Source organism: Hibiscus syriacus, unplaced genomic scaffold (genome assembly GCF_006381635.1).
Source record: "Hibiscus syriacus cultivar Baekdansim isolate YM2019G1 unplaced genomic scaffold, ASM638163v2 tig00110716_pilon, whole genome shotgun sequence".
Classification (NCBI taxonomy): domain Eukaryota; kingdom Viridiplantae; phylum Streptophyta; class Magnoliopsida; order Malvales; family Malvaceae; genus Hibiscus; species Hibiscus syriacus.
In genome coordinates this window covers 854,529-865,994 of record NW_024062835.1, presented here as the reverse complement: position 1 = coordinate 865,994, position 11,466 = coordinate 854,529, and the positions used below count along the sequence as shown (strand labels likewise).

The following is an 11,466-nucleotide window of genomic DNA, read 5'->3' as shown; positions in this document are numbered from 1 at the left end:
ATCATGTCAAAATAATATATAGGGACTAAAGTTCATATTTCAAAATAATAGAGGTACCAAAAATTAAAATTTGATCTCAAGTAAACTGAAAATATCCTTTTCCGTTCTTTATTAGGAGAAATTTATGCTTGGTGAAAAGACCAGAAAGGACCGAGGTTCCTGTCTAATAAACTTAAAAGTATATGTAATTTAATTAAAAGGCCAACACCAATTACGTCCAATCCGAACTTGGAAATTCCAACATAAACAAACAGTGAAAATAAAACTGAAAAACCCTATCCTTTGTTTTCCTTATCATCCAAACAGACCATTCAGAAAATGCAGGAAAATGGCAGTAGAGCTGAAGCCCTGCGCCTTCTGGGGATGGCCGAGAAGCTTCTCCAAAACCGTGATTTCAACGGCTCAAGGGAATTCGCTATCTTAGCCCAAGAAACCGAACCCTTTTTGGAAGGGTCGGATCAGATCCTAGCTGTCGCCGACGTCCTCCTTGCCGCCGAGAAAAAAATAAACAACCACCACGATTGGTACTCGATCTTGCAAGTCGATCGCCGATCCGAAGACATCGATTTCATCAAGAAGCAGTATCGTCGCCTTGCTCTCCTTCTCCACCCCGACAAAAACAAGTTCCCTTTCGCCGATCACGCCTTTAAGATCGTAGCCGATGCATGGGCCGTTTTATCGAACGCCTCGAAAAAAGCTCAGTACGACAAAAAATTTGGGCTTTTCACGAGGATTGACTTTAGCAGCTCCGGCGATCCTTCAAATCAGTCCGGGAAATTACCGGTCACGAGAAGAGGACAAAATCAGAATACTGTGCCGCGGCGGTCGACGGGTTCTACGGTCCATAATGAAAATCAAAGGCCGAAATCGTCAACATTTTGGACAGCTTGTCCGTACTGTTACAGGTTGTTTGAGTATCCAGGGTTTTATGAAGGTTGCTGTTTAAGGTGTCAGAATTGCGAGAGATCTTTTGATGCTGTTTCAATTCCGACACTCCCGCCGTTGGTGCCGGGAAAAGAAGCGTATTATTGTTGCTGGGGTTTTTTTCCGTTGGGGTTTTTGTCTGGGAATCAAGACGATGGAGGAAAAGGAAAACCAGCTACTGGATCTCCGAGTTGGATGCCTTCTATGGTTCCAGGAGGCCAGCCAGAGAGTGAAAGAAATGGAGGGAATATGCCAGCTCAGGCTCCATCGCCGCCGCCGCCGCCACCACCACAACCACCAGCAGCTGCTCCTAAGACGACCGTGAAGAAGGTGGTGCAAAGTGGTAAAAATGCTCCCAATTCCACCCCAAGGAAGAGAGGGAGGCCAAGGAAGAATCCCATTTGAGGTTTGGGTTGGCTATAATATATAGTTGGTGTTGCTTCGATTTAAAAGAACCTGACCGGATGACAGGAGTGTTTCCGAGACAAAGACAGATGATGTTGCTGAACGGAGAAAGAAGGATAAGGCTGAGGGTGAAACTCTGCTATGCTGTAAGGAAATTGTAGGTATTGCTGTACTTTTTATTGTTTTGTTTGTAGACTGTAGATTGCTTTCATGTGCTGGCTAGCACATAGATAATTATGTAACATTTTGATATATGCAGCTATAACAATTCAGCGAGTTGTTTAGGTACGGATATTGTGTAGTCTCTGTTGTTGTGGTTCGTTCGAATGCATGCATAATGTCGTCATCTTCCAATGTCTTGTAGGAAAACATGGTTGGATGCAGTTAACAGATATTGACACAAACGTTTTCATGCATTAGCGTAATTATGGATTTACGTTGTTTATTTGGTGTGGCTAGTACATCTTTGAATGGCCCAACTGCAAATGAATACTAATGATGATATCAGGGGTTGAATACAGGAGAGGAATCCTAGTGTTTTAGTACAAGTGTTGTTTAGTTGACTGAGATTGAGGCACAGATGGAAAATTAAGACTGCAGATTCCACAGGCAGTTTAGCAGTGGGTTAATATTATTTGGTTTTGTTACTAAACCCTTGAGTTTTGTTCATCGGATTATCCATTCACATTGCACTGCTCTTTAGGTTTTGACCTTGTTATTTGCTGAAGCAGTTCTTAGTGCCTTGACACGGCAACGAGAGATTGATCCCAGTTCATCTAGTCTTTTTTTTTTCGTGGATTTGATCATATATGTTTGCCTCACTTGGTGATCATATACTTGTAAATTAACCCAAAGCCCTGAACTATACAGCATCATATGCTTTGTTAGGGTGGAGCCGAGCAAGAAATCTAAGTAACAAGACCAAAACTAGTTGAGAAACCAAAATGTTGGGAAAGATGAAGACTTCACTGCATTTTGATATAGCTCTAAAACCTTCTGTTTACGTTGTTACTACAGTGAAAATATGTCTTATAATCAATTATTAAAGAAAGAGAGTTTTCCTTTTTTATTTTAACAATTTCATGTTGCAGGCTGCTTCTTATTGATTGATGTTTGGAGCAGAACTAGAAATCTTAAATTATGGTGTTATAATTTTAAATTACTGTATTGATATGTTGTGGGAAAATTGAGTTTTAAATTTTTTATTATTAAATATTTTATTAAATATTTCGAAAGTCACACTAGTCACTAGAGTGATAAAAAATATATTAAATAATTAAAGAAGTACTATATAGGCATAAAACTAGTTTAATATCTCAAGCCACAGTTAAAAAAATAAGAAATTAGATTTATTATTATATTTGTAAAATTGAGATTCAATCCTCATGGTATTAAACCTAATGTCAAAGGAAAAAGATTGAGATAGAAAACTAGCGTGGTCTAAGTGTGCAATAAAAAAAGCAAAAAAAGAAAAAAGTTAAGGTCAAACATAGATAATTTTTCATGACAGGCATACGTATATGAATCAATAACAAATATTTTTTTTTTGTTGCCCTCCCAATTTCAAGATTTTATATTGACTAATTCGAATTGACCTGCGTCGCACATCTAGTTTGGTGAGTGAGTCTCCCAACTGAGATTTGTTACATACACAAAAACTCAAATTTGAGACATTACTTAAACGATATTAAGCTGATTATCACTTAAACCAACCCTGTTAGTAGTGACGTAAATATTCACAAACATACGATCAGAATAATAAAATATGTATCATCAAACAGATAAATAATTCATAGAACACACAACACGAAACTAGCAGAAAAAAGATCATGCAACATAACATGTATCAAAATATAGAAGAAATGATTGACTTAAAAATGCAGGAATGGTAATAAGATCCTAACTAAATTCATCCGCTAAACTATCATGATACAATACCCCTGAACTCATATCACTAGGAAGCCAAGCAAAATATAGAAGGCTTCCCTATTGTGGGTGTTTGTGACATATAATACTGATTCAAGATTATCCAACTTGAACATCGAATGTCATTTAAGTCGTCGAAGTAACTCATATACATATCACCCTTTATGAATATTTAGATAAATGAAAATTCTATTTAAATAAATATTCTTGACATTCAACTCAGTCATCATTCAATAAGTCAACTTAATTCATACTTGAAGTCTATTAAAAACAAACGATTGAAAACGCGGAGATGTTTTCATTTCACAAGCCAACTTTTGTCGCCTCTACTGCCATTACGTCATCGGCTTCATATTTAACTCTTCGCTGTTAATTGTTAAAAAGGCTGGACTAGCTTCTCTCTTATCTTACTATATTTTTTTTAATTTAATCACTGAACTTTATATATTAATTTTTTTTATCACTCTACGATAATGTGGATTATTTTATTTTCATGTGACGTGACAGATTTTAGTAGTATTTTAATGCTAGATATGATTATAATAAAAAAATAAATTTAAAAATATTAAATTATACTCTTAAAATTTAAACACAAACCATAACCCTCAAAGAGTTTGTGAACATTTCTTCCTTCCAACCATTCACCACACCCTTTCTCTTCTGAGAAACGTCGTCTTCCTTGACAGAATTGGTGGGAACAAGGGTGCTGCAATTTGGGTTTATCTTAGGGACACCATGGATAACAACCGCTGGCTCTCCCCGAATTTCGTATACAACAGGCTCTGATTCTGCCGCCAAGCTGTTGAGGGTAAGTGTGGTGGGGTTGTAATTTGGGATTTAGGGTTCGGTATATGATTTAGAAAATGATTGGGGAATTAGGGTTTATGTTTAAAATTTAAGGTATAATTTAATTTTTCAAATTTTACTTTTTTTAATGTAATTTGATGTAACACTAAAATATTAATAAATTTGATGTAACACTAAAATATTAATATATTTGATGTAGCACTAAAATGTTAATAAAAATTGCCATATCACATAATAATAATAATAAAATAATCCACATCATCGTAGAACGATAAAAAAATTGCAATGTATAAATTTCAACGAGTAAATTGAAAAAACTAAAAGTACAGTGAATAAAATAAAAAAATGAAAATAGTTCAATTACTAAATTTATAATTTACTCTTATTAAAATCAGATAACCAGTCTACTCAATGAAACACGGTTGTGTTAAAATAATTTAAAAACATAAAAATTTTAAAATAAAAAAACCAAAAACCCGTAATCTATTTCGCAAATTATATATTTTTTAAATTATAATTATGTTTAATTGTAAAAGTTCACAATCATAAAAATACTTGTTGTGCTGCTTTGACATGTTTTCGGCTTAGTGATCCAGTAGTGTGTAAAAGTTAGTGACATTCATAAATAATTTTTAAAATGAACATATATATATATATTAATAACAGAATTTTTTGTATACAATATATATAAATAAAATTTTATAATGAATATTATCAGTAAAATAGATATTTAATATAAAAATTCAGAGTTCAAGATAGACACGTGTCCACTATAGAAGAATCCACTTGCGTATGCCACTGATGAAAGTGTTTACGAGACCATTATTTATGGTAACATGTCTAATGATGCCAATGGTTTCGAAAGATGCAAAACCAGATGAAATAGTAAAGTTTGATGGCTTCAGTTTAGTAATCCTTTAAGCTTTGGTAATGAATTTTCTTATTTGCATTTAGTAATAAAATTCTACTTAAAAAATGTTATTTCTTTGGGGTGGAAATGCATCACCACTTTAACAATAACTACACTTGAACCTACTAAAAACACTATTAAAAGCAAACCTAAAAGCACGATTAGTCCTCAATTGTCTCTCTCTTATGATGTTCAAGATCGATAGGGGATGCAAAAAATTGTTACACCTGAAAATTTGATTGAAAACAATTTGAGTCTAAAATACTTATGATTCAAGGTGGTGATGACCTGAAATCAATTCAAGTTCAAATTGGTGTTGATTTGGACCTAAATTGAACCTGATTATTTTATATATGAACTAGACTTAAGAACAACCTGAATTCGAATTGAACATGATAATGTAATAATCAAACCCGACCTGCATCCGACCTGATATGAGTTCGAACTCGAGATTAACCTAGTAAATAACTAATATAACCCAATTTGAAATGATCCAAGATTTGATTTCACCCGACATGCAATTAATTCAACCTGTTAATTGATCGGACCTATAAATGATCCGACTTGTTAATGAACCAATCTGATATTGATTTAACTTGGTATTTACCTGACATGTAAGTTGTAAACTTGTAATTTGTACTCGCTATGTCCCATAATTTGTGTCTTATATTGACTATGCACATAGTTTTAAGAGATATATTTGACTAAATGGAAATGAAAATAAGGATAAAAAGGAAAATATAAGTGTTGTGGTTTATTGACTTTTCTGATATAACATTTTGAATGAGATAATTTTAAAAATCAGACACATTTAGTGGGACAGAGGGAGTAATTGACAAATGATATTATAATATGATAATTGACAAAATAATTCTTCAATATTTAAGACAAGACAACACATAATTAATTATGATCATTAAATTAATAAGTTTATTTTTTTATAATATAATATATAATTATATTAAAAAATTAATTTAATTAATAATTTATGGTCGATAAATATATTAAAAGTAATTCTTTATCATTTAAGATATATAATTAATTATGATCATTAGAATAATAAGTTTAATTATGAACATTAGGTTAAAAATTTTACTTTCGATATGTGTACATTGTAATAAATAAATCATTTCTATTTTTATATCACTAATAATAATAACTTTAAATTATTAAATCTTTTATTTTAAATTTTTTTATTAAATGATTCATTTATTGATTATTATTTTTATTAGATTAAATAAACTAATTTTAAAATATAAATTAGTGTAAAGCATTATTAATAATATAGGGAGAGAAGAAAGAAGAGAAAACGTTTCTATTTTAAATTTTACTAAAATCTTAAAAAGTATGGAGGAAAGAGAGAAGAGAAAATGTTTTCATTTTACTAAAATCTTAAAAAGTAGGGAGTGAAGAGAGAAGATGAAATGTTTTCATTTTAAAATTTCACTAAAATTTTATGTGAATTATTATATTAAATCAAAGTATATAATTTATAATTTATATTAGGGTAAATTACAGATTTGGTTACTTTCGTTTGAACTATATAAACTTATGATCACTGGATTAAAAAACATAAGTTTTGATCACTTACGTTATCGTTTTATTAAGATTTAGTCACTGAGACGTTAGCTGTCATTAGTTGGATGACGTAACACGTTAATAAAAAGGTTAAATTTTTATTTTAACCCTTGAACTTTAGATAACCATGAGTCTTTTTGTAAAAATCCTAAACAGTTTAGAGATAAAATATCAATTTACCCCTTTTTTTTCCATATGTTGTCCTTCTTCTGCTTCGTCTCTAAGCCGCTGGTAACACATCAACAGGGGTTTTGCTCTATATGATAGATTGTGCTATCATATGAACTCTGGGATTTTGCTCAAAATTGGTAATTTGATGCGATGGGGTTCATCCAATCGTAGGTGGAAAGCGGTTATGCATGAAAATTTTGTTTTGTTTGATCATAGACGAGTAGATAGCCTAGATGATGCCGATGTTTCGATGTATGATTTGTTTTGAAAAAGTTGTCTGCAAATGAAACGAAGGCAGCCTCGTTCGGTGACCAGTGACCAACGGTTTTTGATCAAAAATCATTATTAAGTTGGACTTGTTTTCCAGAGTTGGAAGAACAGGACAGCCAACAAAACAAGTTATCAGAAACTATCTATGTCGTGCAAGAATAACATGCTGGTTTGGGGAAGAAAACGAGACTCTTGGGTGGGAAAATGAATGGAAAACAGTGACCAGTTTGAGTCGAAACAAGAATTACCGAGGAGCTGGGAGCAATTGGGTCCTACAGATGTCCTTGCAAGCTTTTAGAGATGAAGCAGGGGAAACGGAGGAGAAGATAGATTTGGGGAAGAAAACATATGGAAAAAAGGCTAATAGCAATGAATCAAACAGGAGCACGGATTGTTCTACAGTTCTGAGGGTTAAAACCTTGCATATCATTTCTCCCATTTTAGCAGCAAAAAGTCCATTCTTCTACAAGGTAAGAGATTTGCTATTTCAAGAATGCAAACGAGTTTGCAAGAATATTTCTCCCCTTTTCTTTGTTGATAATTACTTTTCTTTTACTTTTTTTTTTTGGATAAATGCTTTTCTTTTACTTGTTTGTTGATAAATTGTAGCTTTTCTCAAATGTGATGAGGGAGTCGGAGCAGCGGCACGTAACCTTAAGAATCAATGCCTCTGGTATGCATACTCTTCGGTTTATGGTTATTGGTTATGTTTCTTATTCAAACAAGTGTGAGCAGGCTAATTTAAATGGCAACTTTTATATTATCATGTACAGAGGAAGCTGCTCTCATGGAGCTTTTAAATGTCCTTGCAAGCTTTTAGAGATGAAGAAGGGGAATCGGCGGAGAAGATAGGGCTGGGGAAGAAAACATATGGAAAAAAGGGTAAATTGATATTTTATCTCTGAATATTTTGGATTTACAAAAAGACTCGTGATCAGTAATTTATGTAAAGTTCAAGGATTAAAATAAAAATTAAACCTTTTTACTAACATGCCACATCATCCAACTCACGGTAGCTAGCGTCTCAGTGACCAAATCTTAATAAAACGATAACGTAAGTGACCAAAACTTATGTTTTTTTGAATCCAATGATCATAAGTTTATAAAACTCGAACGAAAGTGACCAAATATGTAGTTTACTCTTTTTATTATTCATTTAATCAAAGTTTGTGAGTAAATTTAAGTTTTTAACTAAAATTGATCCCTAATTATTTCTAATTTTTGTAATTTAGTCTATTAATTTTAATATGGTCATATTTGTGTTCATTTTAATCCATCAAATTATATTTTTATATAAAATTAACCCATATTTTTTGAAATTTAGTTCAAACCCTATAAATTATATCATAAACTCCAAACCCTATAAATTATATCATAATCTAATCCCTTTAAACTTTTGTTCACCAACGTTTCAAATTAATGCAATTTAATCCAATTTGATATTAATTTCAATTATATATTTTGCAATTGTTTCAATTTGTTCTCTGTGCATTGTTTAAGTTATTTAATTTTTAGTTTGTGATTTAATATTTGTTCAATTTAATCCTTAAAATTATATTTTTATCCTAAATTGGCCTATATTTATTTTTATTTTTTGTAATTTACTCTGAACCCTATAAAATACATCATGAGATTTAAACCCTATAAATTATATCATAATCTCAAAATCTTATAAATTTTGATTCACCAACTTTCCAAGTGAATGCAATTTAGTCCAATTTGATATTAATTTCAACTTTACATTTTACAATTGTTTCAATTTGATCCTTATATGGTTTTTAATTTATTTTAATTTTAATTTTTAATTTCATGTTTATTCAATTTAATTCTAGTTAGCAGTTTGTAATAAATTATATATGTATTCAGATATAATTATTATAATATCTCTATTTATATTTTTTTTCAACTACATAGCTATAGCCTATGATGACCACAATGTAAAACTCTTTTAATTTTATAGAGATTTAGGATCATTAGATGAATAGAAATAGATTGTTGATATTAACTCTTTGGTTTTTCCCAGTAAATAGTTTCTCATTTACTACTGTTAATAAAGGTCATAAATATATATTTAACTAAAAGAGTTTTACATTGTGTAATAAGATCTTATCCATATATATATATATATAATACAATTAGACGTTCGTGAAAGGTGAAAGATAATTCAACTGAACATGACCTGACCTGAAGTCCATCTATATCTAATAAGACCTGACTTGAAGTTCACCCAAAACTAATATTACCCAATATGGGTTTTATCTGTCAATGACTTGACCTGACCTGAACGAGACTTGACCTGAAGACCATCCAAACCTGAATTAACTTGATATTTAATTGATTCGAACCCAAATGTTTTAACCTGAATTAATATTGACCCGACCTAAAATTAACTTGACCCGAACTCAAACTGAATATGATTTGAAATCAACCTAACAATAACCTTACCTAAAACCTAAACCATTACCTAACTTCACATCCCTAGGTTTAGGTCAGAATGTTAATCTAAAATATCTTTAAAATACTTTATAGCTACCTTGAGTAGACGCACCAATGTGATCTCAACTCACCTGTTTAACTCAGGTAATGTTACATTGGAAGAATCATATATCTAACAATAATTTTACATTTTATGAACCAAAAACTATCTTAAAGAAATATTATTAAAGTAATTTTTTGGTGACGGTTAGGTTTTTTAATTTCAAGAAACCATTAGATGTCTTTAACTTCAATTTAAGTAAATGAAAAAAGTCTTTACTGTAAATATACCAAGTAATAATCTTTATTGTTATTATTATTAAAGTTGCGTAATGATGACAAATTAAGAAAAAAATTGAAGAAAAAAACAATGGTAAGCTCCCTTGAGGAAGAAAAGAGAAAAGACCGTCAAGCAAATAGAGAGCCCAGTATTAAGGATGATGATTGTGGGTAAAAGGTGACAACAATTGCTTCAAACCATAAAGGGGTGTGCAAATAAAGAAGCTTAATACATGGAGCTAGACCTGTTCAATGATTGTACTCTACTCAAGTTTCATAACCTGTATGAGCAGGACATGTACCAATACCATAGAAGTTTTACAGGATTTCCGAAGACGATATCTAATTGTACTAAATTCTCAAAACAAGCCCCGATAATATACTAACCAGATAAATTCCAATAGATGATGAAACTTGAATCTATGGGGTGGTTCAACAAAATGTATAATATGGTGAAGAAAAATAAGAGTTACCATCCGCAAGACAACAAATATGAATAATATTGGTGGGGGAGGGAAGGGGGAAGGAGATCTCACCTATCATATTCGAGCAACATATGAATTGGCCTGAGTAACATATCTCACCCATCAATATAGATTATATGAACTAGATTTCTTTGCTATCTGCAAGTATTTCACCTGCGACGTAAGAACAATTATTGACGTTAGCAATTGTAACTTAGTTGGGATTTAGAAACATTGTTGACCCTTATCTACTGTACTACCAAACTATTTGCAAGTTGGCTTTTTCTAATAGCCCTAATGTTGTTAACTCGAATATTCGATCTTACCAAAGCATTCAAGATTGCAAGAATAAAGACCAGAAAGGTGATAAAGCTTTGCAACAATGTTATGATAACTGGTTTATGTAGCCAATTCCTAATTAGAGCCCGTGTCTTCGTTCTAAGCCTCTTCCATCCCAGACTTTATCATAGATCTCATTAAAACTTTGGCTATGATTAGCTATAAAAATCCTAAAGGAAATAGTGGTAAAATAGTATTATTACGTGAAGCCTCGAAGCATTATACATTGGTATTGTGAATGTCATGCTAACTAGTCCGACTTCTTTGTGATATTTCCTTAATAAGTCATAATTATTTCATCAATGAGAAATAATTTTAGAACAGTCACAAATGAAATTATCACATCGAGAGATTTTTGTTTCCAAAATTGAATTATGGATGATGCATACCATGTGATTCCTGAGAAAAAGTCGGCTTTGAGCGAAGTGTATGTTCAAATCCACCTACAATCTGTCAAAATCAAAAAACGATGATTACATAAAAAGGAAAATGCTACCATATAGTTGAACCATTTGATCCTTAAACCTTCTCAAAGGACCTTTAAAACATATTTACCTTTTTTAAATCCCATTCAAGTTTCTTATTTGCTTCTTTGAAATCTGTTCTTTGACCAGTAGCTCCAGGTTCCAACTCAAAACTAGCTCTACAAATACCAAGTACAAAACATATAATCCATAGAAATATATACAATAAAAATATATCCCGCCACAAAAATAATGTAAAAGGAAAAGAGAAAATACCTGGTGGTATATTTAGGAAGTGGCATCTCTACAACAACTGTGTTTGCAATAATGTTTTAGGGGAACTTTGCGCTTATTTTAAGAACCACGTCAGCCTAAAATGTCAATAGCAAAGCAAAAATAACTGAATCAGGAATAAATCCCTCTACTGTAGAACTAAATGAATTATTTACAGAAG

At 31.7% G+C, this 11,466-nt stretch overlaps 1 protein-coding gene and 2 long non-coding RNA genes across 3 annotated transcripts; 1 reads left to right on the top strand and 2 right to left on the bottom strand.

The window, feature by feature from the left end:
- The first annotated feature begins 291 nt into the window (after positions 1-291).
- LOC120138952 lies at positions 292-1,630 on the top strand. Its single transcript, XM_039154333.1, has one exon. It carries the CDS (start codon positions 319-321, stop codon positions 1,327-1,329), a length of 1,011 nt encoding a protein of 336 aa, XP_039010264.1. The 5' UTR covers positions 292-318; the 3' UTR covers positions 1,330-1,630.
- An 8,350-nt stretch (positions 1,631-9,980) lies between these two features.
- LOC120138897 lies at positions 9,981-10,805 on the bottom strand. Its single transcript, XR_005517570.1, has 3 exons — positions 10,752-10,805; positions 10,282-10,383; positions 9,981-10,026 (listed from the first exon to the last, which is right to left on the bottom strand). It is a non-coding gene; the product is annotated as an uncharacterized LOC120138897 (long non-coding RNA).
- A 3-nt stretch (positions 10,806-10,808) lies between these two features.
- Positions 10,809-11,402, bottom strand: LOC120138896. The gene is made up of 4 exons (XR_005517569.1): positions 11,289-11,402; positions 11,104-11,191; positions 10,938-10,998; positions 10,809-10,824 (listed from the first exon to the last, which is right to left on the bottom strand). It is a non-coding gene; the product is annotated as an uncharacterized LOC120138896 (long non-coding RNA).
- Between the last annotated feature and the right edge of the window lie 64 nt (positions 11,403-11,466).